General features: G+C 44.1%; 1 protein-coding gene across 11 annotated transcripts in view; it reads right to left on the bottom strand.

Moving 5' to 3' along the window:
* magi2a (membrane associated guanylate kinase, WW and PDZ domain containing 2a) overlaps positions 1-26,863 on the bottom strand; it is a 194,112-nt gene that overhangs the window by 115,405 nt on the left and 51,844 nt on the right. For 10 of the 11 annotated variants that reach the window (XM_026997448.2, XM_026997454.2, XM_026997465.2 and 7 more), the window contains exon 2: positions 2,251-2,370. In XM_026997448.2, the coding sequence (XP_026853249.2) occupies positions 2,251-2,370 (120 nt within the window). Of the gene's footprint in view, positions 1-2,250; positions 2,371-3,925; positions 4,047-26,863 lie in introns of those variants that run through there. The other variant, XM_026997488.2, reaches the window with a different exon arrangement.

The following is a 26,863-nucleotide window of genomic DNA, read 5'->3' as shown; positions in this document are numbered from 1 at the left end:
CATTGTCGGCAACCACACCGTGAGTTATAATAAAAAGCCCGACAGTGGTAAGGCTAAGTTTTAATAAGCACTCTGAGTCTTTAAAGCACAGAGCAGCAAGAGGCAGCCAGCAGCCTTTCAAAGAAGACAATCAGCACATGCCTGAGTAGCAAGTGTGCCAACCACAAACTCCAAAACTATACAACGCATCAGGGAATTTCCAAACGCCCAACCCAAGCTTACAAGCAACAACTGTCTCATGATGTTCGCAGTGATGCTCCCAAATCCCGAGATAATGATTTCCCCCATACACACAGCTAATCACATGTAGGTGCACCAGGTTAAAGTGCAATGCCAGGGCATCATGACCACCAGACCTACCCATCACTGAACCATTATGAGAACAGGGGCCGGCAGAACAGAGTGCTCAGCCTCCAGTGGAGCCAAACCTGGATGTAAAGGATTTCTACCCAGTCATAAGAATATAAAAAGGTCCGTTAAACATTCTGTGGCAGTGCTTTCATCAGGAGACAACCGCACACAAGACTCCTATATTAGAACAGGAAGCAAAATCACTGCAGAGGGGAGAAGCATCATGTAGAGATGCTGAAATAGAGCACTTCTACCATTGATACTTGCAGACTAGAGTACTTATATTTACCTGATGCTTTTTTTTTCATACAAAGCAACTTACAACTATGACTAAGTACAACTTGAGCAATCAAGGGTTAAGGGCCTTGCTCAGGAGCCAAACAGTTACAACTTGGCAGCACTGGGGATTGAACCAGCAACCTTCCGAATACAAGTCAAGTACCTTAACCACTCAGATACCACTGCCTCACCCTGCTACCGTCCTTACCTGCAGAAGCACGACACACGACACACATGGCATACGTGCAAGAACAAGCCCAACGTACAAGAGACAAGTCACAAGTGCAGACTAATATATGGCACCACGGACATCATCATAACATCTTAAAAAGAAGCGTATTCCTGTGCCTGTGTGTCAACCTTTGAAATGGATGAGATTCATTCCAGAGTATAATCCTAAAGTTGCCCACTATTAGCACAGGGGCTAGACAGATAATTGACCTTTCAAAGATAAAGGAATTCAGAAAGGAAATGCCCCATTTTCAAAATGTGCTCAGCAAACCTTCTCCTTACCTCAAAGAAAAGTACCAAGAAAAACTCTTCCGTAGGCCATTACACACGGGGACAATTCAGGACAAAGTGACGAGCGCTGGGACTAACGACGACTACTACGACTCCCCTCTAATTCTGTCTTTGACGATATTACGGTTAAAAGAACTTACTGCTGCATGTTTCCAACTAGGACATCAATCCGATTGCAACCTCCGATACTGCACGGATGTGTGTAACAGGTACAGTCTGTCGTGTTACACACTGGTATGTGTGTGTGGCATGTAGGAGGGCAGAAGTGTATGAGAAGTGAGAGAGTGTGTGTGTATATAAGTGCCTGCATGCCTCTCTCTCTCTCTCTCTCTCTCTCTCTCTCTCTCTCTTCTGTCCCTTGTAAAGCTGCTCTCATCGTCCTCTTACTCCCTTGTGGCTGTTGCTGTAGTTTAATCATACCCTATCCTGCTCTCTCTCTCTCTCTCTCTCTCTCTCTCTCTCGCTGTTCCTCTTTTCTTCTGTCACTGTCACACCTTCCTCCCCTCTGTCCTACTCTACCTCTCTCTTCTGCATTCTCACTTCTCACTCTCCTGGGCTGACCCCCCCCCCCCTTTCTCGCTCCTGTCTAATGAAATCATAGCTCAGCTGCACACTAATGACTCTCCCTCTCGCTCTCTCTCTCTCTCCCCATGTCTCTCTCAGTGTTCATCCCTCGCTCTCTCCCTCCGTCAGACCTCCCCAAGACCCGCCAGCACTACAGCTCTAGTGTTTGAATCATACAGAAATCAGCAGTAGCTCACGTTCCTGTAAACCAGCCTCGTGATCGAGATTTTAGTGGAAAAAGGGCAAACCCCAGCTCCCACCCATTCCAAAACTGTTTACCCAAGAGAACACAACACAGACTCCTGGCAATCACATTATGGATCAGTATGGACACTCAGCCCTACCGAAATAACACAGTGCCACAATAAATCCTACTGAATCAATCCAGTACCACACTAAATTCTGCTGAATTAATATAGTGCCATGTCGAATCCTACTGAATCCCTCCACTGAATCAACAGCTCCTGAATCAACAGGTCAGGCAAGGCCAGGGCTCAGGAGCTAAGAGGTCAGGAGGTCAGGATGTTTACTCACAGGGGACAGTGCGAAGGTAGAGGTTGTCCCGGATGTTCTGCTGGAGCTCGTGGTCCAAAGAGCCTTTCTGAAACCGCAGGCTGAGGTAACGCCTGAGATCTTTATCCACAAAGGGACCTCCTGGGAACACAAACACAGTCAGATGTTTTATGCTGAAAAAGGCCTCAACTGTCTTTTACTTAAAACACACTGTGAAATGTTGCTCTACTCAGTTCCCCCATTGCCAAAGAATTAATTGTGTATGTGTGTGTGTGTGTGTGTGTGTGTGTGTGTGTGTGTGTGTGTGTGTGTGTGTGTGTGTGTGTGTGCTCTGCCCCATTTTTCCTCACCAACTAAAACAAAAAAAAAAACACCTTACACTAACAGAGATAAAACATGGTTCAATCTCAGCTTGGAGAATTGTTCAGAAAACAGTCTGACGTTTCATCTGATGATCATTGCTGATGAAGGTGAAGAACCACCTGAGACATTCTGCTTTCCATTTACCATCTCTTGAACATCCAAGCATACACACACACACACACACACCTACATACACACTCATACATCATATATCTCTCATTATGAAAGATGTCTTTATTGTTGAACTCCAAACCCCAGCACACACACTCACACATGCTGTGTGATCGGAGAGGGGGAAGCACTTGGGAAGCATGCTATGTCAGCATGAGAAAGCGAGAGAGAGAGAGAGAGAGAGAGAGATGTAGAAACGAATGGGACAGGACAAATGCGATGATGAGCTCACCAAATCACCACGTGACCTTACATTTTTTTAAAACACACATTTGCAGGTGCACACACATACAACCCCCCCCCCCCCCACATCACACCCAAATAAACATTTCCTTGACATTTGCACGATACATATAAATATTATTAACACAAGTCCTCATATACAGTATAAAGAAAGGAGATCATGTACGGCAACACACCAAAGCCATCGGTGTGTGACAACACACCAACACCAGACATTAAACCAAGGCACTGTATGCAAGCTTCAAAGATATGATGCTGTAATTTCATGCAGACCTCATAACCTCTACACAAATGTACACACACACATATATGCACATGCATGCATGCATACACACACACACGCACACATAAAGAGGCACACAAATGAGTGGAGATGCTCAGTGTGATAGGGAGCTGGCTGCTTTCAGAATAACCTACTTTTCAGAAAGCGCTTAGACACACACACACACACACACACACACACACACACGCACACATGCACACACACACACACGCACACACACACACACACACACACACACACGCACGCACACACACACGCACACAGACACACACGCCTGAAGATATTGTGCACAGTGATCCATTGGTTATGGATGAAATAAATGCACTCACATAAACAAATTTTGAATTAAAGTACACACACATTTTGAATGAAACACATTGCCCATTGCAAAATTTGGCAGGACTGTCTTTCACATTCACACGACAGCGAGAAGTGGGAGCACATTAGATTCAGGGCTCTGGATAGAACGTCTCTTAAAAAGTCATACATAATATACACAAATACAAGTGCACCACACTGGTCATTTGAAACGTGCTGTAATCAAATATCTGCATAGAGGATAAAAAGTCATGTTTTTCTCTCTCTCACACACACACACACACACACACACACGCACATAGTTTGAAGCTGACTTACAGCAAGCAGTAGAAAGGCGCCTCTTCCTCACAGCTCAGCTGGATGTTCCAAATGTTCTGTGTGTCTGTGTGTGCATGCATGTGTGTGTGTTTGTATGAGTGTCTGTGTGTGTGTGCGTGCATGTGCGTGTGGGGGGGGGGTCTGTGTGTGTAGCTTTCCACAGGTATAAAACCACAGTGTGCAGGTTTTCTACAGCAGCCTCAAATCTGTCCCATCACTACACTCTCTGCATACTGCAGGGACACAGACAGCATCCCTTCAGTCACTCTGCTGCTCCGAGAAAGAAAGAAAGAGAGAGAGAGAGAGAGAGAGAGAGAGAGAGAGAGAGAGAAAAGGAGGGGGGCATTGGAAATTAGCAGAAAAAAAACGTGCTTTGACGATGGGAACCTATCACAAAGAGCTTTCTCTCCCTCTCTATTTCGCCATTGGTAGCTGATATTATGAGGTACTGCAGCACCCCCTATACACAGGTCAGGGAACTGCAGAATATTGAAGTGATTTACAACAGATAGAGTCGGCTAGGAATGATGGATGTCTTGATCCTGCCCGTTTGCTGTGGAATCGAGCAGGAAGGACCTGAACTCTCCTGCTGTGAAGCACGATCCGAAAGCACAGAACTGACTTGTGGTGTCCGTTGTCGGCCAGAGGAGGATGGGCCCCCCCCTTGAGTCTTGGTTCCTCTCAAGGTTTCTTCCTTGTGCTCTATGGAGTTTCTACTTGCCACTCTCGCCTTTGACTTGCTCACTGGAGGCTTGGACTCGGACATTTGTAAAGCTGCTTTGTGACAACCACTGTTGTAAAAAGCGCTGTATAAATACATTTGACTTGACTTGTGGTTAGGGCTTGAACAGATCTTCCTCGTGTGTCTTGAAAAACTCAAGCTGAGGTTAAGGAACATTAACCTTTCAGGTGGACACTGTGCGTAGATAGAGAGATAAGGCTTAATTACAAAGGCTGGAATGCTGCGAGGTGCAGGGGACTGAAGAAATGGTCTGTGATGACCATGGAAAGTGTCTCACACAGCAAAGTTCACAATTTACATGTATCCTGGTAGAGCATATGGATCAGGGTGCCAAGAGTAGGAGCCCTGATTCCCAGATTGCACATGCACTGATAAATATATCACTGTGGATAAGCGCATCTGCCAAAAGTTGTAAATGAAATGAGAAGAAACAATTTAGAGAGCAGTTAGCTTGATCAAATTTGTCATCACAAAGGACAGGAATGTTACTTTCTCCCAAAGAATATTTACGTATGAACTGTGGGTGTCTCCCAGTGGCCATGAATCATGCTTTCCAGATTTCATTGTGGAATTAATGGTGAACAGGGATTGGTTGCTTGCACCATACATGAAGGAAGAAGGCATTCTCATTGTTCCTCAGATTCTCTAGCGGCACTGCTGTCTGTAGCATATGTCATATTGTGCATTATACTTTGACAATGGTATTTTGTGAAATCATTGTGAAATATTTTTCATCCAGGCCCTCTATCTATCCCCACAAAGGTCTGCTAACCTGAAAATGTACCAGCACAGCCAATGGGTGCATTTATCTAATGTGCAGACCCTACAGTCACTGCATCATCTGTACCTACAGCAATTCCCAGGTATTAATCACTTTAAGTTTAGCAAATGTGTGCAGATTTGTGTCAAATCTGCTTACTCAAATGCACCCTCTGCATGAGTTTCGCTGCTCACGCATGGATGGCCCTCAGCGGTTATGTCATGGTTACCTCACACCATGAGTTCCAGATAAAACTTATCAGACTATTTTTGATAAGAGAGATGTTTCAGGAGAATACCGAAATATACAAACACTCAAGCACACACATACACACAAAGACACACACACACACACACACACACACACTTACACACACACATACACACAAAGACACACACACACACACACACACACACACACACTCACACACACATGTGCGCGCACACACTTATGCTTGCTCCCTGTGCGTTTTTCAGTACTTTTGTCAATGCAGCACACGTACACATACATATACACATCTATCCCTATGGTAGATCCCTAATATACAAACACACACACACACACGCACACGCACACACATATATATACACATCTATCCCTATGGTGTTCTTCACACACACACACACACACACACACACACACACGCGCGCACACACACACACACACTCACACACACACACACACACACACACACACACACACATATATACACATCTATCCCTATGGTGTTCTTCACACACACACACACACACACACACACACTCACACATACATATACACATCTATCCCTATGGTCTTCTTCACACACACACACACACACACACACTCACACACACTCAGCTGCTGACACTCTTACTTTTGTAATAAATGAATACACAAAGAGTTCAGTGTTCAACAAAATATACATTATCACGTTTTTGAAGCCTTACAACTCAGCACGTCAACCAAGAGAATAAAATACGCAGTGTGACTTTAGGGAAACTCTGCAGTATGTTAACATTACACATGCACTATTTAGTAGTATTAATTTAATGTGATATTCCAATCAATTATCAATTAATAGTTTTGCTATTTTTTCTATTTTTAAGGAAATACAGTGCAACCAATAAAATGTCTGCCAAAAGCCATTTCTATTGCTTTTCTATAATTTTCCACACAAAGACAGGGAAGACAGAAGCATAATATGCACACAAATAAACACACATTAAAATAATTGTGTGCATTATTATTCTTCTTATATATTTTTTTTCAAGACCAGTTAGCCTGTGTTCAAATATCCAGAATAAAAAAACACTATATCCTGAGTAGCCTCCAATACACACATCTGACTGAATTCTTTCTACTTCAAAAACATTGATTTTACACTTCTGACTTTCCACTCTTGAATAAGCTCACTAGCTGACCACAAACCCTCTGAATGTACAGGAGCAGGGGCTACAATAGACCTAGCAGGGATTTCCAGGACCTGAGTGTGACCTCACTATTCTGGCCATTTAGTGGCTGAATTTGCACACCTTGTTTGAAAGCTCACTTCACTGGATGTGTGCCTGTGAACCGAGAACACAAACAAGAATCTGTCACTGTCCTACAGCAACAGCAGAGGTGTTAGCCTAGCTAAGGCTTTGACCAGGTCATCTTTTGCTAATCGGTGGCTAATTATACACTGTCTGCTTGCACAGATTCAGAGCCCTAACATTTCTGTCATTAAGGCATTGTGGGTGCTTTGCATATAGGATTACCTTCGAAGCAGTTGAGGAAGCCTCTCAGTTCTCATGCTAACACCTGGCAAAGATAAACAAAACGGTCAGCAGGGACGTCCAGAACTTTAGCGTGACCTTGCTACTCTCGGGTGAGACTGCACGCCTTGCACACCTTTTTCACACCTCACTCTAGTGCATCTCGGGTGAGGAAAGGGTGCACTGTGTAGCAGTATGGACACTTTAATATGATTCTGCACTTAAAATATGTAATTAAATGAGCACCACCCTGATCCAAGGAAAAGTTTAATTAGGATTTAATTCAATCTCAAATCTAAACAGCCAGCTCTGCAACGCAATCATTAATCAACTACTGGAAATTAGAAATACCACAGGCAAAGCCACAAGATTTCACAATTAATGGTATGTTCATTGATTAATCAGCAGCAATAAGAGTAAATAAGGCAGTACATTATAGAAGGAATGATGGCTGGGTGAATAAGGACCTGTCACAAATCACAAGGACAGGATAGGATCCAAATACAAGGCGTAGTTAACACTGTACACAGGCACACAAAACACAGTCCAAAAACGGATAACAGGGGACAGGCCAAAGTCACATACCAGGAGAGCTGAACAAACAGACTGAGGTACAGGTTTTGAAATCCAGAAACAGTTACCCACAAAACAGAGTCTGAGACAACGAGGCAGAAAATAATGAAAGAAAAACGTTCAGTATGCTGATGAATAGCAAACAATAGTTCGCAATGTGAGCTGGGCAAGAAGGTTTTGCAGGACATGTGAAGTCAGAGGTCCTGTGTGGACAACTAGACCCGTCGTCCTGGGTGGAAGAGGGAGGACGTTTACATCGCCTGTTGGTCTACATCGCCAGTGGTGCCAGTCATCCACAAATAGGACCTTGGAAGATGGAGGGTTCCATGGGAACATCGGTGGTCAATACCCCAGCGCACACTGGAAAGGAATCAAATGTAGTGAAGTATGGACCAAGGAGTTGTGGGCATATTCTGTCCACAGTAAGAAGTAGTGCCAGTCCCATCGATTTTGGCGCAGTGTTGATGCAGAAAGCAACCAAGCTGCTAGCCAACCTTTTCGGTCTCCCCATTAGTTTGTGGATGATACCCGGAGGAGAGGTTGATGTTAATACCCAGCTTCTCACAGAACACACTCCACACTTGAGAGGTGGACTGAGGACCCCTGTCAGAAACTATGTCTTCAGGCAAACCGAAATATTAGGATATGCTAATTCAAAAGCAGATGGGAGCCTAGGAAGGGTAACAGGCGGCACATCTTGGAAAATTGGCCTACAATGCTGGTGATGATCGTATTGCCCTCGGATGAGTGGAGGTCCATGACAAAATCAACCTCAATATGTGACCAAGGCCTATGAAGAACTGACAGGAGGTGTGACTCTCTGGCTGGTCTGGGCATGCATGTGTGTGAGCAGGTAGAGTATGAAAAGATTATGTCACATACATCATCGATTAGCAATGGCTAACATTATTGTTGCCTGTTGTTTGTGCAGGTGATTCCAGTGTGTCCTGTACCGATAGCTGTGGAGATTGTGTCTGCTTTTGTATTTTGTATAGATTAAATCAAATAAAATCATATTTATTTACATAGCACTTTTACAACAAATGTTTGCACAAAGCAGCTTTACAAATGTCCAAGTCCAAGCCCACAGTGAGCAAGTCAAGGGTGATAGTGGCAGGGAAAAACTCCCTAGAGCACGAGGAAGAAACCTTGAGAGGAACCAAGACTTAAGGTGGGGGGGGGGGGGCATCCTCCTCTAACCAACAATGGACACCACAATAGTAACAATTGTAAGAGAAAAATAAATAAATCAGAAGTCCTAGAAGTCCTACTCTTGTCCCGACGGTATGCACGTGTCCGAAACCCATCCCACAAGAGAATGTCCGTGAACCGGAAGCATTTAAAGAAAAGGGTCCATTGGGCTTTTCTCAGATTTAGGCACTTAGTCAGCTTGAGGTGTTCAACATTTGGCTGGTCATGATTAAAAAGGAGTACTCCCTCAAGCCAGTGACGCCAACGTTCCAGGGCAGGTTTAATGGCCAGAACCATTATTCTCAGTCACCAGGCCATTGAGATAAAACTGCACCCAATCCTACTTCAGATGCATCTACCTGGATGAGGAAGGGTCTGAGGGGATCCAGCTGTTTTAGCACAGGTACACAGGTGAACACTTTCCTCAGTGCTGTGAACACCAGTTGGCTGCAGGTGTCCAGCAGTGAGTGTTTCAGGAAACCTGTGAGAGGCGCGCAATGGTTTCTATTAAATTGCTGAAAGAAACTGAAAAAAATCTAAGAATCTTTGGAGTTCCTTTAGGGAACGGGGTTTGGGCCAGGCAGTGACTGCAAAGATGCAAAAATGACACTGTGCTTTGGGGGAACTGGCATTTCTCCAATATGATGAACATCCTGTTTTCTCTCAGTTTGGTGAGAATAGTACAAATGGTACATAGTTACAGAGTGAAAAGGTAAACAAGAAAGTCATCAATGTAATCTACGAAGAAGCCAACGATATGTCTCAATTTGTCAAGTCTAGAACACGGAGGGAGAATTATCTAGGCTGCAAGGCATTACCAAGTATTTGAAGTGTCATTTGGAAGGGATGATGGTGAGCAGGCAATGAAGTAGGTTGGAAATGCCAGAGCTCCACTGATATTCTTAACTGAAGTTAGGTTTTTGGCACTATTTGAAAAATGAAAGGCATTGGATGTTTGTTTAAATATGTAGTATTTACCTCTGGAACCTTATTATTGTCTTTGGGAAAATGGACAAAAATCTGCATCAGTACACATACATGGGCAAGGTTATTGCTAACAGACCTAGCACCATTGGCTGGAGTGACGCAACAACCTCAAAGAAAATATGAGAGACTCCTTCACATAGATTATAAAATATACTAGAAAATATGTTCTGTTATATTATATTGCTTATAGACTAAAAATATATATTTCGTTACATTATATATCAAATATTAAATATATTACCTGCGGTTTGTCATTGCCATATCTTCAGTATTATAATTGGGCTGCCAATATTATGTTAGTGTTATATTTGATTGAGTCCTCAAATGATCAATATACCCCTTAGTGGGCACCTCTGGGAAAAAAATAATATCTTGTTTCACTATATGCTTTGCTCGGTTCAAGTGTTTCCGTGCTGTTGTCTGTATCAAGCTAGGCATCCAACCCAGCTTGAAACATTCCTTTAAAATTTGGACAGTTTAGAAATGCTTTTCACTTAAAAAAAAACGTGAATACAGGCTCCCATAGACAGAAACACGTTCACTTCCTCAGTAACTGACAGGACTTTTAACGAGTGGGTGGACAAAAGGTTCCATAGAGTAATAGAGATTTCTTTAAGTATAACAATTTTGTGTCATTTGAACAGTGTCTTATGCAGAATACAATCCTCTTCAATTTGCCAAAGATAAATTGTGATACAGTTCAAGAATGTCTACTGTTTACATTGGTCTAAAGTAAAACTTGCAAAATGTTGACCCTATGTGTAACAGGTGCAAAACAGAACTAGTCATCTTTTCATATATATCCTGGTCATGCCACAAACTAGCTTCCTTTTGGGTATCGATTTCCTTCTCAGATGGTTTGGGAACCTTTTTGAGCCCTCTTCACTTGTAGCAATATTTGGAGTGACATCACAGGATGTTGTATAAACACTTGAGCCAAAAGCATGACAACTTTTGCAACATTCTGAGCAATGCAACCTGTGCTACTTAAATGTAAAGATAAGTCCCCACCATGTTTGTAGACATTGGCGACTCCGAGCTGAGAGCTCTCTGGATGCCTGCTTGATGTCAATGTCATGCCAGGAAAGACACAGGATGATCAAGTCATGAGCAGAATAGAGCTATAAGAAACAAAATTTAGGCACAAAAAGGCTTGTGGCATACCAGGTAGGATTTTAAAAAAATATTGTAAACAAAACAAGCTTAAAACAACTGACAGGGACTAGAGGTAATTGTTGGGTGTCATATCGCCTGATTCCTCATCACACTACAACACCCAGCAGGCTGTTCGTCACCCAACCCAGGACTCCAACAATCATGAACTTCACATCAGATCGTCATCACCGAAATATTGACCTCATCTCTGTACTATTTAAGCCTGTCTCGAACATTAGGGCACGGCAAAGTATTGCCTCTAGAGTCCTATGCATACCGAATGTTCTTTTGTATTGTTTTTCTGTGTACACAACCATGACTTAGTGTTTCCCGTTTCTGATTTTTGCCTGCCCCTTTTGGATTCTGATGCCTGGATTATTGGATGGTCTTTATGGTTTTTTGACACAGACCGTTTTCCCTACTTTCGAGTTACGCCTTTTTTTGTGACCTTTTCCATTACCTTTTACTACAATAAATCCCTGTTTTTTATCCGCAAGCATCTGATTTTGCCTGGCCTCCTTGCAGATGGCAGACTCGGATGCTTTGAAGGAAGCTTTGACCAACCAGGGTCAACTAATCCACCAACAGAGGGTTGCTTGAGGGTTTCACACGGTCAGCGGATACTATAGCCAAGCAACAAGAGGACCAACAAACTCAAATGTTGGAACTAAGACAAAGTCTCAGAGAACTTTCTAAATGATGACTACTTCTCAGTTCAGTCCCACCAATGCACCTAGAACCGCCACGAGCAGTATCCAACCAACCCTCCCTGTGAGCAAACCCGAAAAATATGATGGCTCCCCAGTGTGTCGAGATTTCTTGTTGCAATGTTCATTGGATTTCAATAGCCTTCCAACCTGTTCCAATCAAGATAAAATTACCTTCATTACCTCTTGTCTAACTGACAAAGCTCTTGACTGGGTGACTGCCATCTTGGCTGATGTACAGCTAGCGTCTTATGATGATTTTATTGAGCAATTCAAGGCTGTATTTGATCACCCGCATGAAGGAAGAGCCTGTGGGGAGATACTTACCAAATTACGTCAAGGCAATTGTTCTGTGACCGACTTCCCACGAGAATTCCGTACAGGCGCTGCTGGCAGTGGATGGAATGAGGCAGCGTTGATCGTCACTTTTTGGAAGAGGTTTTACATGAACTGGCTTGCCAAGATGATGTTAGATTTGAATCGGCTTATAGCTCTTTCTATACATCTGCATCATTTCATATAAGAATGAAAATGTAGAACTAGTAGTTCTCACCATACCTGTCCCTCTCCCAGTTATAGACCAGAGCTCAAATGAGAGCAGACAACGGAACCAATGCAATGTGATTCTTTACGCTTGACTGAAGAGGAGAAGCAGCGCCGATTCCAAGATGGTCTCTGTTTTTGTTGCGGATTCTCAGAACATGTTATCAGGGATTGTAGTCTTTGACCTAATCGAGCATCACTGAGCCATAGACGGATCAGGCACCCCACATCAGAAAACAAGGTAGAGATCTTGCCACCAAGAAAGATGATCGCTAAGTCATTTTTTTTAACTGTTTATGTTGGGCCTTCTACGCCATCTTCTACGTTTACAGCCTTAGTTGATTCAGGAGCAGAGGGAAACTTCATACACACACGTATGGGATTTGGACATCCCAGTGGAGCTATTACCCAAGCCTCTTCACCTGGAGGCTCTGGACGGATCACCAGTAGGAGCTGGTTCTATTACACTTACATATTACATATTACTACAAGCGCACCTCAGAGATCATCTCACTTCTCGTCATAGAAGATGCCTCATTTCCAGTCAATTTAGGTTTACCTTGGCTAGAAGAACATGACCCAAATATATCATAGTCACGTAAGGAAATCACTCAGTGGTCATCTCAATGCCTAACAAATTGTTTGACATTACCAGTTGTCCAGTTATGTTCCACCACTGTTGAGAGCCCTGCTAATACACAAGCCTTTTCCCTCCCCCCGGAATACCAGGATCTCTCTTGTCTTTAGTAAGAAAAAAGCAACCCTGTTACCACCCCATCATCCCTACAACTGTGCTATTGAGCTCCGGGAGGGAGCTGTGTTTCCAAAGGCTTGTATTTATCCTCTCTCCCAAGAGGAAGAGAGGCTCAGGGAGGAATATATAGATGAAGCATTAAGTCAAGGCTTTATTCAGCCATCCACTTCCCCCATGGCATCAGGATTTTTCTTTGTAAAAAAGGACGGCGGTCTTCATCCCTGTACTGACTATCGAAATCTCAATCACGTTTCCAAGAAATATGCATACCCATTACCTCTCATTCCTGTCACTCTGGAACTACTACGAGAAGCCAAGATCTTTGTCAAATTAGACCTCCATAGTGCATTTAATTTGATAAGGCTCAAGAAAGGTGATGAATGGAAAACCGCCTTTATCACCACCAGAGGTCACTATGAGCACAAAGTGATGCCATGAGGTCTCAGTGCGTTTCCATCTGGCTTTCAGGCTTTTATCAATGATATCCTCTGTAAATACATCGGAAAATTCGCTATCGCTTATGTTGATGACATCCTAATCTATTCCCATGACATTAAAAGCCACATACAACGCGTATGAAAAGTATTGAAGACTCTTCTGGATAACAGGTTATATGTCAAGGGACAGAAATGTGAATTCCACTTTCCTACCATGACCTTTTTAGGATAAGCGATCAACCATGGTGGGATCACCATGGATGACAAGAAGATCGAAGCTATCATTCAGTGGCCTGTTCCGGTCACCGTTAAAAAGCTCCAGAGTTTCATGGAGTTTGCAAAACTTTACCAACGATTCACACGTAATTTTAGTAGTATTGCAGCCCATCTCATAGCCCTCCTGAAAGCAACAACGACCAAGTTATTGCGGAATCAGGAGGCTGACCAAGCATTCAGAAAACTGAATGGCCAATGTGAGAGGACTAAACAGGAGTTAAGTAAGTTCTTGCGTTGTTTTTGCATGAACAATCCGCCTGACTGGTCTAAGTTTCTACTATGGGCAGAGATGGCCCAGAATTCTCTTACTAGTGCATCCAGTGGCTTGACTCCTTTTGAGTGTATTTTAGGTTATCAGCCTCCGATGTCCCCCTGGACCTCCGTCTCAGCTGATATCCCCGCCGTGGATGAGTGGATGCAGCGGAGCAAAAAAGTATGGGAGGAGAAACACCTGCATATCGTACAGGCTCTCCATAGATATAAGGAGGTGGCAGACAGACACAGGAGGGAGACCCCATGGTACCAACCTGGTAACAGAGTGTGGCTCTCTTCGCGTGACTTCCACAAGCCAGTCTCATGTCGCAAGCTGGGTCCCAAATTTATAGGTCCATATGAAATTACCAAGCGCATTAATGAAGTCACATATCAACTCAACTTACGTGCTCACTTTCGTGTTTCAAGGTCGTTTCATGTGTCTCTTCTGAAGCCTGTGATTCCAGGGCCCTTGGATGAGGTCTTCCCTGAGGCCACTCCTCCACAGCAGATTGACTACGATGGTGCCCCGATCTATGAAGTGCGCTGTATTCTGGACTCTAGAAGGTGGGGTGGTTCACTGCAGTACTTGGTCGATTGGGAGGGATTTGATCCCGAGGATCCCCGTCGTGATGTTCTAGCTCCTGGTCTCCTTTCAGATTTCCGCACAAGGTTCCCAGAAAGGCCTGCACCTCGCCCTTGGGGTCATCCTCGCCGCCTTACCGTTACAGATTCTCATCCTGGACTGGGCTCTGCCTTGCATACTGGGAGTCGTCATGGGCAACCTCGTACCTCGGCCGTCCCGGATTCTTTGGAGGGGGGTACTGTCATATCACCCGATTCCTCATCACACTACAACACCCAGTAGGCTGTTCATCACCCAACCCAGGACTCCACCAGTCATGAACTTCACGTCAGATCGTCATCACCAGAATATTGAACTCACCTGTGTACTTGATTATTTAAGCCTGTCTCGAACATTAGGACACTTCGAAGTATTGCCTCTAGAGTCCTATGCATGCCAAGCGTTCTTTTGGATTGTTTTTCTATGTACCGAACCTTGACTTAGTGTTTCCCGTTTCTGATTTTTGCCTGCCCCTTTTGGATTCTGATGCCTGGATTATTGGATGGTCTTTATGGTTTTTTGACATGGACTGTTTTCCCTACTTTCGAGTTACGCCTTTTTTTTTTACCGTTTCCACTACCTGTTACTACAATAAATCCGTTTCTTATCCGCGAGCGTCTGATTTTTGCCTGGCCCGTAACACTGGGATTGATTTCTAATCTACAAGAAATACAGTTACACAACTAGCATCAACAATTAAACATGTTAGGAGAGTAATGCCTTACTTTTGATCAGTGGGTTCCCAGATTTGAATTTGCCACCTGTCCGTGTTTGGACCAAGACAAAGTTAGATTAAATTGCCAAGGATTAGTGTAGAGACCTGGAAATGCACTGTGAAGACGTGGCTATACAAGGGATCTATATATGTTTTATATATGCAGTACTATACAAACGTCTTAGGCCACCAGTAGATTTGTTGTTTTAGTATTGGTATAAAGACCATATCAAATTTCTCTTTATTAGAATACAAACAAAAAAAAAACAGCCTCCCCAAAATAGCTCAAGATGTGCTTAGTGCTAAGGGACTGTAGAAAATTGTGGGTTAATTTTTAGTAATTTTGTGTACCTATTTCCTGCATTTTATGTTTTTATCTTAATAAAGAGACAAAAATATATATGGTCATTATACCATTGCTAAAACAAGAAATCTAATGGTGGCCTAAGACATTTGCACAGTACTTTATATGTATTGAAATGGGTCCAATTTGACTCAAATACAATAGGAGAGTTCTGTGTGTTAACAGAAAATCTAACTGAGGAACATAGGACCCTGAGAGTATAGAGACACATCCTCTTTGTTGGAGATAATTTAGGTTAACATTAACATTCTGGCTTGTAATACATGTGGAAAGTTCATGACAATGTTAACAGTCAATATTATTAGTAATTTTTACTAATCTAACATTGCCAAGTAAAAAAAAAAATCAGATTTTTGATGCTCAGAACTTGCCAACATGGTCTGTTAACAAGCCAAACATATTACTAACTAAGCAATATGAAAGATCGGTCACATTTTGACATCAATGTTTTATCGACGGCTGCAATAAATTGTTTGGGTATAGTCCAATTATAGTATAATTAAATTTTGTATTTTTCTAAAGGGTAATGATAGGGTTATTTCCTACGAAGTATGATAGGGTCATTTCATACAGTAGTAGTGAATACCTCCTCACTGTTGAAATGCACATAAACAAGAGAGCCAATGGACATCATACTAGCTGTATATTTCATATTTGCCAAGTACAAAATGGACTAATATTTTGGCACACTACACAGCAGATTAGCTATCAAGATAGCAGGGCTCTGGAACCTTGGGCATTTTTCTTAGTAAAACAGAAGACCACTCAAATTCCATTTCCTTTTGAGAGTTCCAAACATTTCATATGTCATGCTGTTGACACTTGCATGAAAGATTCTGTCCAGCAAAATTAGGCTTGCCTAGTTGTTCTTGTTTTTGAACATGATAATTTCATCCTCTTTCATCTCTAATATATCTGCCAGACACACACCTACTAATAAGTGGAATGGAATCAGCTATGCACACAGCATTTGCCAATCTTTTTTTTTTTAAATAAATGAAAAAAAACTAAACATATTGTAGTGTAAAGATCCAGGTGTTTTTAAATCTGCAGCTATATTGGTTTCAGAATTTAATCTCTGCACTAAAGACATCTGTGTACTTTATGGGTCTATGCAAGTATTTTGATATCAAGTGTTAGCATGAGAACAGACAGACTTCTTCCACTGCTCCAAGGGTAATCCCACACACGCTGCACCCACAATGCTTTACTGGTAGGTGTTACTGGTCTGAAATGGCTCTGTATCTCTGCAAGCAGACAGCTGGCTGGATAATTAGTCCCTGATTAGCAAAAAATGGCCCGGCAAAACCCCGGCTATGGTCAAATTCTAGGTCATAATGCATTCTAGGCCATAATGCTCAGTTCCAATGCCAATCCTGCCCTTCCCCTGAGATCGGATCTTTTCACCTTCACTGTTCACATTAGGCAATCCACATCAGTGTGAACCCGTGAGTGCTCTTAACCTGGGTCATGCATGCATGACCCCAAAAAGAAAAAACAACAAAAACATTCTAAACGTTCGACTGACGTTCTGTCAGCTGTCGAGGGTGAGAAGATGTAAAGGGCAAAGGCACAGCTGCGGGGAAGGTGAAGCAAGACGTGGAGAGAGATTGCAAAATGGACTTGAAAGAATTACTGAAAGCAATCCAAGTCCCTTGAAAAGATCCACTTTTTGTGAACACACTGCACAGAAGACAACAGACCTGTGTCATATAGTGTTAAAACACCTACCTGTAGCCCTTGTTGATTCTAGCAAGCGTTATAATTTAGAAGTCTGGATGCGTGTGTAGATACACACACGTTCCAAAATCAGCCCTTCTTATGTTGTTCGGAGTCACTGAAAACTGCACTCCATAGCTGATGCTTTCGGTTGACCGTTTCCTAACCTGCGGCTCTCCCTCCTCCACCGACTGCTTGCTTAACGAACATGCTCATGTGCTTTTCGTCCCAAAACACCCTTTGATCGCTCTCTCTTCCTCTCTGTTTCCATATCACTCTCTGCATTAGTTCAAAGTGCATTCTGGTTTCTTCATCCTACTGCTGTTTGATTCAATTCCGTTATATTCTTTTTAAGATACTCTTTCTGTGTTCTGCAGATTCTGTTCTGCACTCATTATGTCACCCTCCTCTATATAGCTCCAGATTAATCAACAAATCAATATCATTTTCTCTTACACACACTACACACTTGCACTTAAACACAACTCCCACTTTCTCTCCATTTCTCTCTCCCTCTCTCTTCACTTTTCCCCTCCTTTTTCACACTCACCAATAAACAAACACACACACACACACACACACACACAAACTCACACACATATGCACACACTTACTTATCCTGTAGTAAAGTGTTTTGTCACAGGTGACTGCTCTCATTCCCAACCTGTTCTGGGGAGCTGGTCTATCAAACGCCCAGACCCACGCACCCACCCACGCACATGCATAGCTGCTCTCCAGGGCCGAGAGCACTGTGTCCATCCTGCTCCCTAAAGAAAGGCCAGCAGTGGCGCACGCCAGCCTGCTCATGAGGACTGAATTGACCCAATGCTTTTCACCAGACCGCCCCGAAAGGAAACAGCAGTGTCTGCACTCTACTGCACTTTAACATGTCTCCTAACAAATGCCAACCACTGCAAACAATTAATTAAATAAATAATATACATCTGACAAGTAAATGTTCAAATTCTGGCTGAATAATCTTAATACCAGTCAGTTTACATTGGTCATTAAAAGTTTTTGATTGTTTGTTTTGCTTTGAAACAGTGTGCCCAAGTTTATATATTTTACATTTCAAACAAGTTAAAATACTTCTCCAAGTATCAACTGCTTTTGAGATCGTCCTAGGGAGGAAGTAGCTGTGAAAGTGTACGTCATGACACAAGCGATGCAGATTAGAACGTCAAATACACCCTGAGCACACAAATCATTTACAATCATCCGGGGTGCCAATAATTCCAAACGTAAGCCATGTGCCTGCGCACTCCTTCTAGTTCTCTTTTCCTCTCCTACTCAGCACTGCTCATATTGCTCTCTCTGCCTCCGTTGTCTCTTGCAGTCGATTTGGTTTTAACTTTTCTCTTGAGTGTACACATGCACACATACAAAATCAAACACAGCTAGGCGAAGAGATGCATTACACTGGAGTCTATCCGTGTTTGTGTGTGTTGTTACTAAGAGGAGATCAAAGGGCCTTGTGGATCTTTGTGTGCGTTCCTTTAAAGAGAGAATCTAGAGATGTCAGTTATGACAATGGCTGTCTAAACATGTGGTTATAAGAACCCTTAGGAATTAGCTTGGTTCCTTGTGATTGCTCTGATTTTTCCAAGTTGTTGATCTGCCTTGTTTTGTGGGACTCGAGCGTTCAGAACATGGAGCTGAAAATGCAAACAGGGTTTTAAAACAGCGGAGACGATATTGGAGGAGCCCTTTGCAGACCTCCCCGACCCCCCCCCCCCCCACCCCATTCTTTGGCAAAACCGTGGCAGCTGTGGAGTCCGTCAAGCTTCTGGGAACTGGAGTAGGCCCCAACGCCTTTCCGAAAAAAAGCTGAGGATGTACTTCCCACAGCAACTGAAAACGTTCCATCCACCCCAAGAGCAGCTGGTGTAGTTCTGCACAGCAATCACGTGGTCAGTCATAGTGTGGATGTGCACAAATGGATATTTGTGCGCCCATGTGACTTTGTGTATTTTTGGAAGAATTGGGAAAGGATGTTTGTGCTTGCAAATACTGCTGGGTATCAAAAGCTTCTGTGTAACCAAAGACAAACTCCATGTATGTGTGAACATGTTTGGCAAACAACGCCTGATTCTGGTTCTGCGCTAGAGTTAGGAAGTATTCAGGCATCCCGCTACAGAAACCTGCCTGACCAGCCTGCTTCTGATCAAACCAGAGGACTAAGGTCAAAACACTCTGTCTTTGTCATTCTCTGGATCATTGTCATGTTGCATGATGCAGCCTCATGGAGGCAACTTCCACCGGTAGATCACAGGCCTAGGCTGTGACATTGGGCTGCAGAATTTGTTCTGATATAACGTGGAATTCACTAGACCCTCTGTAATTGCAAGCTTTTCAGACCCCACCCCGCACTTCAGTGAGGAGTGATGCTTTGATGCTGGTTTTCACTGTTTGCTTTTCTCCAAAAACAAGGCTGTGTACATTTACAAAGAAATTCTAGTTTTTCGCAAACCTGAAAACAGACGCCACTGGGTTTTTTGTTTGTTTGTTTTTTTTGCTTCTTTCCCTGTGTGGTAACCTCCTATTTGCTTGGTATCTTTCTTACTGGAGACTTAAACAGATGCCTGTGAATCCATAGTCATCACCCTGGGCATCTTTGTCATTCGAGGATTCGGGGGTGTACCCTCGCACTGATCTTTGCATTCCACTTCTACAGTTTATTCCATTTCTATCTGCATGACTCAACTCATCTTCAGAAAACCCTTTTCAGTTTTATGAGATTTTACAGCTTTTCTTCTGAGACACTTGAAATGTCTTATGATCAGTTGTGACTGCACCACACTGTCGTAGAATTACACTGTGAAGAACAGGTAAAATTGTGTAGGTTTGTTTTATTAGCTGTATAGGTCATAATCACCCCTGAACTGAATGAACACCTGGTATCATCTGTTCAAGTGGTTATTATTCTAGAAGATCACACACTTATCCATCAATGAGTGTTTAAACCATTGTTAAACTGTGAACCGAAGGAGATTTTGGATGCATTAGCCATCCAGTTAAATGGACTAAAAGGTCTTTGTCATAGACAATCCTTTTAATCACCATGGAATGTCAGGGTATGTCCCACCACTCGTCTGAAATAATGAAGCCCTTTACACAAATAGCAAAGTATCTTCAAGATCATCTTCTCCACATCTCAATGCCGTGGATAGAACCATGGATTTAATTGTCTGATCATTTTACTTCTGGGTATGTTACACGTATGGGACATGACTATGGCACTAAACAAGACCACTGTACAGAAACACAGTGCAACAGCTCAGACCTTATTCTGACTGCTTATCTGACAGGGCATTACAGGTGTATCCCAAACTATAGCAGGCAAAAATGTGCAATAAGCGCTTACAAGTTTTGTTCCTTGGAAATCCATGCTATGCATACATCATGGTTGCCCTTCCTCTGGCATCATGGTTTCCATGGTGATGCTTTTGCCATGTGTTGTGTGTTTTGGTTTCACTTAGTTCTGCTTTCATTTCTGGTCATGTGCTTTGTTGAGCTGTTATTGTTTCTAACTGTGTCTTGATATCGGTTGTTAGTCTGTGTATTTATACGCCTTGTTCCTGTGTCTCCATTATTAGTTGTAATAAGTCTAGTTGTTTCTCTTAGCTTGTTCCCTGCGCTCTTGTGTTTTTATTAAAAACCCTTTACCTGCAAAAGCAACAAGCGTACGCCTCACTGGAGTCTTGTTGTGACAGCATGCATTCTGGACCAATCCTCATATTCACACACAAAAGGCTCAATAATTAGTTGATGATTTCAGGGCAAACATCAACACGTGGCGAAGGAGTAACAGCACTAGAAGTGAGAAGTGCTAGTGTAAATTATTTCCAAAGAGTGATGGCCCGATTCACTGGTGTGAAGCTGCTAGCAGTCTTTTCTTATTGTGAATTCAGACCTCACAAGTTTTTCTTCAGTTGGTGAAGGGTAATGTCTAAGACAATGTGGCTCAAGAAGAATGTAAATATTTTCTCTGCTATTGGGTACGAGATAGTAAGGCAATGAAGAGCTGTAGCCAGCCCATCCTAAATGTATTGCTTTTGAAGGTTAGCACTATATCCATTATTAAAAGTCTTTAAAAACACTCCAAGTCCCACACATATAACTTTCTGACAAATGGACATCAGTAAAACAAATCAACCAACTCTAGAGAACATGTCTACTGATTAATAACAGTGAACCTAATCACTAAATGTGCACCTATGGAGCATCCTCTTTTATGCCAAAAAAAAAAAAAAAAAAGTTCATTAAGTGTAGGACAATATATTCACTTAATGGAATGGCAGAAAGGGAGTCAGCAGATTGCATGGTGGTAATGTCTAAATCTACAGCGCATAGCAGACCCTCTTACATATTTATCAGTGTCACAGTACCTGTGCTCCTCAGTACCTGAGCCCACGACAATGGTGGCAATAGCATGGTGCACTACCCAGGCCTGACTAGGTGATCCTCATTTTGTGACTGGGCTGTGAACCGGAGGGTTGCTAGTAAAACCATTCTACATGGCGTCACTCTACAAAGCACTCCATCCTGACCTCTACTGTAAGCGGATTAATAAAGTATGATTTGCTATGATGACCAAACTGCTTAAACAATGACCAGTATGATTAACCTTTGTGAAAGAATTTAGTGGCAGACAGCAAAGAGGAGCTATTCATGCCTTGTGCCTTAATTTGTTAAGTGGGTTTTGGCTGTGAGTTAAAAGGTCCTGCTACAAAGTTGTGTTAGATACACTGAGCCATGGAAACCCAGGACTTCATTTTAATCAGGCAAAAGTCCTAATCACACATACACACAAACACACCAAAATGAAACAGTAAGCGCAGCTAGAATCTCTAAAACATCTCCTCACTCCCTCACACACACACACACACACCGACACCACGCAGTCAGACACTCGAGTCACAACACAACACTGATAACATCACAAATAATCAACCTGGGGGAATCAGTTGCTTTACTAATTAGAGCCAGACCTTGGATACACATACCCCACTGCCCCAATGCACGCACACACACACACACACACACACACACACACACACACAGAAAGAGCCTATAGCCTGCTGACTGACCAATTACACACATGTGGCATCAAGACAATCGGTAGAAGCCTGTGAAATCACACCTTATTACTGCCTATTACTGCCTTTCATGGGTATTAGAGATTGGGAGAAAGCAAAGTGTGAGTTAGGAAGCGATTATTAGATCTGATCTCAAGTGTCATTTAGTCAGTGAAGGCTTCCATTACAACATTATAATGATTAAGATAAAGATTAAAAATGAAGGCAATGAAAATGAGTGAGAGATACCTGGAGTAGGTTTGCAAAGACTGGTAAAATAAATTGATTGTGTTGATTACTGAAAATAATCAGATACAATTTTAATGTTGAGGAGCCATACACTTACAATAAAAATGGTTTATAATGCAAAATTGTGTTCAGGGGGAAAATACTACAGAACACAAGCCAAGAAGAAAAAAGCTTATCACACAGATAAATCTTTGAGAGATAGCAATGAAGAGCAAATTGTCCAAAATGTGGGACGGGTTTAACCAAAAACCGAACAATGTGTAGTGCTGTATAATCAAAGCAGGAATAGCAACAGCAGCACACTAATGATGAATGAACATCTGTGTAAATGGTTATCGCCACATCCTTCTGCACTAGAACTGCACATAGCCCGACAGCACCGGCTTGCATGTAGAAAAACATAGAAAAGGCTACACATTTTAGTGATCCTAAGTTTAAATATGTGAAGTAACCTACTAGGCTAGCAATTACATTTTTAATTAAGCCTGCTAACTTGGTTAAACCTGCTGTTAAGATGGTTAAATTGTTTATCAATATAATCAATTACCAAAACAGTTGATTCAGCTCTCGTCTGGAGGATGACAGAGCGCCACTGATACCAAAACACTTGATTGCTGATTCGATTTGCAGCCTTGAGTGCATCTCAAAGGGCTCTCCTCCACCCCACCCTCTCTCTCTCCCCCACCCTCTCTCTCTCCCCCACCCCACCCTCTCTCTCTCCCCCACCCCACCCTCTCTCTCCCCCCACCCTCTCCCTCACCCTCTCCTCCACCCTCTCCCCCCACCCTCTCCCTCTCCTCCACCCTCTCCTCCACCCTCACCCTCTCTCTCTCCCCCCACCCTCCCTCTCCCTCACCCTCTCCTCCACCCTCTCCCCCCACCCTCTCCCTCTCCCTCACCCTCTCCCCCACCCCACCCTCTCTCTCCCCCCACCCTCTCCCTCTCCCTCACCCTCTCCTCCACCCTCTCTCCCCCACCCTCTCCCTCTCCCTCACCCTCTCCTCCACCCTCTCTCTCTCCCCACCCTCACCCTCTCCTCCACCCTCTCTCTCTCCCCCACCCCACCCTCTCTCTCCCCCCACCCTCTCCCTCACCCTCTCCTCCACCCTCTCCCCCCACCCTCTCCCTCTCCTCCACCCTCACCCTCTCTCTCTCCCCCCACCCTTTCCCTCTCCCTCACCCTCTCCCCCACCCCACCCTCTCTCTCCCCCCACCCTCTCCCTCTCCCTCACCCTCTCCTCCACCCTCTCTCTCTCCCCCACCCCACCCTCTCTCTCCCCCCACCCTCTCCCTCACCCTCTCCTCCACCCTCTCCCCCCACCCTCTCCCTCTCCTCCACCCTCACCCTCTCTCTCTCCCCCCACCCTCCCTCTCCCTCACCCTCTCCTCCACCCTCTCCCCCCACCCTCTCCCTCTCCCTCACCCTCTCCCCCACCCCACCCTCTCTCTCCCCCCACCCTCTCCCTCTCCCTCACCCTCTCCTCCACCCTCTCTCCCCCCACCCTCTCCCTCACCCTCTCCTCCACCCTCACCCTCTCCTCCACCCTCTCTCTCTCCCCACCCTCTCCCTCTCCCTCACCCTCTCCTCCACCCTCTCTCTCCCCCACCCTCTCTCTCCCCCCACCCTCTCCCTCTCCCTCACCCTCTCCTCCACCCTCTCCCCCCACCCTCTCCCTCTCCCTCACCCTCTCCCGCACCCCACCCTCTCTCTCCCCCCACCCTCTCCCTCTCCCTCACCCTCTCCCCCACCCCACCCTCTCTCTCCCCCCACCCTCTCCCTCTCCCTCACCCTCTCCTCCACCCTCTCTCCCCCCACCCTCTCCCTCTCCCTCACCCTCTCCTCCACCCTCACCCTCTCCTCCACCCTCTCTCTCTCCCCCACCCTCTCTCTCCCCCCACCCTCTCCCTCTCCCTCTCCTCCACCCTCTCTCCCCCCACCCTCTCCCTCTCCCTCACCCTCCTCCACCCTCTCTCTCTCCCCACCCTCACCCTCTCCTCCACCCTCACCCTCTCCTCCACCCTCTCTCTCCCCCCACCCTCTCCCTCTCCCTCACCCTCTCCTCCACCCTCTCTCCCCCCACCCTCTCCCTCTCCCTCACCCTCTCCTCCACCCTCTCTCTCTCCCCACCCTCACCCTCTCCTCCACCCTCACCCTCTCCTCCACCCTCTCCCTCTCCCGAACCATTATAGAGAGTGAGGTAATGACCTGAAACACTAATCAGATATTTGTTGTCTCCATCATATTTCCCTTTGATTTGAAACGCTGCAGGCTATATTTTTCCCTTTCTTTATCAGTGAAGTAGTTCTGAAGATGAACACTTATTAGCTACCAAAGGAAAGAAAAAATAGAACAACTTGAATGTTGATTCTGAATATATCTGAATATATCATCTAATCAGACACTCCCTACCAAACCAATAGACATGATACAAGGGATACAAATTCCAGAATAGAACACAATGTACTATGTTTTTTGTTGCATTTCAATAAGATCACATAGTTCGCATTGCAATTAGGCAAGTACACTACCTGAACCATTCCAATCAGATCCTGTTGTTATTGACAGAGACACCCTCCAAGAGCTGTTTCTAACAAAGCTTGTCTTGCTTTAGCTCCATAACGAGAGAAACAGCATGGCTATATTGACCGTGGAGCACAAGGGAGGGTGGACTCACTGCAAATGAAGCGGCGTCCCCCATGCATCCACCTGTCTGCGATTAATTATTCCAGATCCACTAAGTGCAACGGCACTACAAAGAAAGGTGTGACGAGTGTGTATGTGTAGGTCTGCCCCCTTGGTCGTTCTAGAGCACGGGGGGGGGGGGGGGGTTTGCCTGCACACATCGGCGCTTTCTCTGCTCTAATGCGTCTGATTCAGCTCAGCTGCTACCTGTGGAGGCCCCTCCTGAGCCCGGCCAGGTGTGCTGGAGTTGACAGAATGTGAGGCTCAGCAGTGCTGTGCTTCTCCAGCAGAGACATGGGAGGAGCAGTGAGCATGTGGCAGTCCCACTGTAGCTAAGAGTCGTTCTGAGCAGTTACCCGCTAGAGCTTTAGGCTCAGTGGGAGTGGAACGAGATCACTGGGTTGGGAGTGCTGTGTGTGTGCACGTGAGCCTGTCTGCAGTCTGAATGAGAGAAAAGTCACTATAACACACTATATCTCAATAGTTCTCTATCTCTCTCTCTCTGCTATGAATATGGAGACACATTTTAAAAACAGAACACACTCACACATATATACACACACACACACACATTGTAGTCCTAGCACGATGTGATGAGGAGTATATGACAGTCTCTCACTAGGAGGTGCTCTCTCAATCAGCCCTCATCTATATGCAGATGAAATAAATATTGATGCCCACACACACACCACCGAGCTCCAACTAATTGATCGTCACGCTACCGCAGTACTTAGGATCAGACACACAAACATACACAAACATCCAGTGAACAACCTTAGCTTAATAAGAAAGCATGAGAAAATTTGAAATGTCTCTTTAATAAACTCAAAACTCAACACATACCCACACACAAAATAATCATAATAATAATAATACGCTTTGCAGTTGCATTTAAGGTTGAACATATGCACTGTGTGGTGTCACTGGAAAGAAGCACACTGCCATGTCACAGGATCATAAATAAAGTGATAATTCAGTAGGTTATAGAACTTCAGAAAACAGAAACACCATCTGAGCTATAAGCCACTGCAGAAGCCTTAAACTGTGAGGTAAACAGATCCTCTCACATTTTTTAGAACCTCATTTCCCATGTTTGTATCTACGCAGCATCAATCTGCACTCTAATAAACCTGCAGTGAAGTTGTCTAGCATGAGAAGAAATCCAGGAGAATCCGTAAGTAATTGGACAGCAACACAGTTTTCATTATTGCAGCTCTGTACTCCAGCATACTGGATTGGAAATAAAACAATATGAGGTCAAAGTGAAAATGATCAGAACAGAAGAATATTTACATTTGTTTGAGGTGAATCATATCGGATTCCGGCCTTTTTGAAGCACACACGTACCATTTCAAATCTAACACGCTACAGTAGAGATTACAGAATTGTTAC

This window comes from Electrophorus electricus, chromosome 7 (assembly GCF_013358815.1).
Source record: "Electrophorus electricus isolate fEleEle1 chromosome 7, fEleEle1.pri, whole genome shotgun sequence".
Taxonomy (NCBI): Eukaryota; Metazoa; Chordata; class Actinopteri; order Gymnotiformes; family Gymnotidae; genus Electrophorus; species Electrophorus electricus.
This window is presented reverse-complemented; position numbering and strand designations above follow the sequence as displayed.